At 37.2% G+C, this 2,500-nt stretch overlaps 1 protein-coding gene across 9 annotated transcripts in view; it reads left to right on the forward strand.

Annotated features, from left to right (window-relative positions):
• The window catches only part of LOC119577127 (monocarboxylate transporter 10-like), an 87,947-nt gene that overhangs the window by 76,761 nt on the left and 8,686 nt on the right, over positions 1 to 2,500 (forward strand). For 3 of the 9 annotated variants that reach the window (XM_037924816.1, XM_037924822.1, XM_037924824.1), the window contains one exon: positions 966 to 1,091. The exons of the other annotated variants lie outside the window; for them this stretch is intronic. In XM_037924816.1, the coding sequence (XP_037780744.1) occupies positions 966 to 1,091 (126 nt within the window). The remainder of the gene's footprint in view (positions 1 to 965; positions 1,092 to 2,500) is intronic. 9 annotated transcript variants of the gene reach the window in all.

Consider the following 2,500-nt stretch of genomic DNA (forward strand, 5'->3'; position numbering starts at 1 on the left):
TCATACGGGTTTAATTTTTTTCAAGCAAAAAGACATTCTTATTGGAGTTGAATACTGTTTTAACTTAATAATGAAACTAACAACTAACATCCTGATCATAAAAGAATAGTTCAGTGAAGTGATCAGTGTATATTATATAGATTTATATATATGTAATAAGACAGAGTTTTTTATCATCATATACACATGCACATATATGTATATAGAAATACCTTACACAAACAAAGGGGCACAGGTTCTGTATATGCGTAAGTGTGCAGGATTCATGTTGCACAAATTATAGATAAAACAACAAGAGGAAGAACACTATAATACCAATTATCATATATTGCTTCTGCATGCCATGAAGAAGCAATATAGTGAAAAGGCCTTTGGCATTTTCTGTGTATTTTCTAGTTTTTTCCTTTTGTTGTTTTATTTATATTGTGTGTGTGTGTGTGTGTGTGTGTGTGTGTGTGTGTGTGTGTGTGTGTGTGTGTGTGTGTGTGTGTGTGTGTGTGTGTGTGTGGTGTGTGTGTGTGTGTGTTGTGTGTGTGTGTGTGTGTGTGTGTGTGTGTGTGTGTGTGTGTGTGTGTGTGTGTGTGTGTGTGTGTGTGTGTGTGTGTGTGTGTGTGTGTGTGTGTGTGTGTGCGTGTGTGTGTGTGCGTGTGTGTGTGTGTGTGTGTGTGTGTGTGTGTGTGTGTGTGTGTGTGTGTGTGCATATATGTGTGTGTGGGGGGGGGGGTTCTGTGCTAATACTGTGTGTACATGTATAGCCTATGTATTTGTACTTGGGTACACAACCTTAGATATAGATATCATTTGCATTTCATTTTGTTAAAACATGATTTAAAATACATTTCCTTACATGATTAAAACAGAACCTGTTGCAGTGTCAAAAAAAAAAAAGAAGAAAAATCCTTGTTGAGATAGAGAGTTCTTCACGTAATACCTATCTGACCTTTGTGTATATGATACTCCTCCAGCTCCGTTCATCGCCCTCACTTCCATCATCATAGTGGACCTGCTGGGCCTCAGGCAGCTTACCAATGCCTTTGGTCTTCTCTGTATCTTCCGAGGAGTGGCTGGGATCTTGGGTCCTCCAGTATCAGGTAGCATAGCTATCCACCTCCCTCTCCTCCACCAAGCTGGGTCTTGCAAGGTCCAGCGTGCTTACAGGATACTCTTATTTCTTTTATGGTGGTTTTGATTGCAGAGGTGGTGTGGTAGTGGGTGACAGTACTGGTTTAGTGGTGGTTTAGTGATGGTGAAGGTACAATGCAACGCTCATGTCCATTTATCCTAATATCCTTTTCCCATTCTCTGGTATGCAACTAATGACAATTAGAGAATGTGATGACCAACCACACACTCTTTACTGACTCATCTCCTTCATAAAATTACCAAAACTTCATAATGCACCAACTGAAGCATGAACTGTGTGATGCACTCTTTCTTTTTAATATTTTGCCATGAAAATCAGAAGAAAGACAATTGGTTTAGTCAGGCAAAGTTTATAGTTAAATGTGGTAAGTAATAAGATTATTCACTAATAGCTTGCTAAAAACTATGTCCGACTGAAAATTATTTACCATGTACATATTTCATCTATGTGCATGGAGGACAGCATCAGCAAAATTTTGTGACTTATCTCAGGAATGTTCCATGTGAGCACTTAATTGTTTCTGATGTTCTACATTACCATGGATATTTTATATCACACTTATAGTTATTTGCACATATAGTGTATAGCAGATAAGACAGCAGCAAGCCTTAATACAGGACAGAATCTAAGAAAGGAATGGACTTAAATTATAGATTCAGTATATTTTTCTCTCAGCACATTGTAGTGTAATATCTTGGCACCACAAAAGTTTAACACATTTCCAAATCCAAGCAGTAGCTTCTCTATTTGTTGTAAATCTGACGTCATGAAAAAGAAATAATTATTAAAAAGTCTGAAATGCAGATTTGAAGTGATGGTAATGTACAATAGATCTCCTATCATCCCAGACAAAAGACAGATTCCCAGACTTAAGACTGCTAATGCTGACTGTAAGACAAAGGATCACAAACAGAAACCAGAATGCTGAGTTTAATTTCATTCATTTGTGAATAAATCTTGCTTCATCATGCTTCTTTCAATAGAAAATCCATTTTCATATTCATATCACATACTTATGAAAAGCATCACGAAAGGTATTAAGCAAAAGGCAAAGCTTTCTTGACTAGAGAAAAAGGCAAATTCACGGATATCCTTGTCAGCAAATGTACACATATTAAACCACACACTCACAAGGCAGTGAAACAGTTCATACTGACTTGGCTTGTTAGTGAACTTTACATATAACCTACTATAAGGATCCAAACATGGTATTGCAGGGATGTCCGTGACTCAAAAGCTAAATTTTCAGGTGTGCTCTGCTTGATGTGTGAGAGTAACAGCAGCAGTAACGGCATTGTTGGCAGGAGTAGAAATCTCGTAGTTGTATTTTTTTTTTTTTTTTTTCTTTATCTGAGG

The sequence above is a fragment of the Penaeus monodon genome, chromosome 9 (assembly GCF_015228065.2).
Source record: "Penaeus monodon isolate SGIC_2016 chromosome 9, NSTDA_Pmon_1, whole genome shotgun sequence".
NCBI lineage: Eukaryota > Metazoa > Arthropoda > Malacostraca > Decapoda > Penaeidae > Penaeus > Penaeus monodon.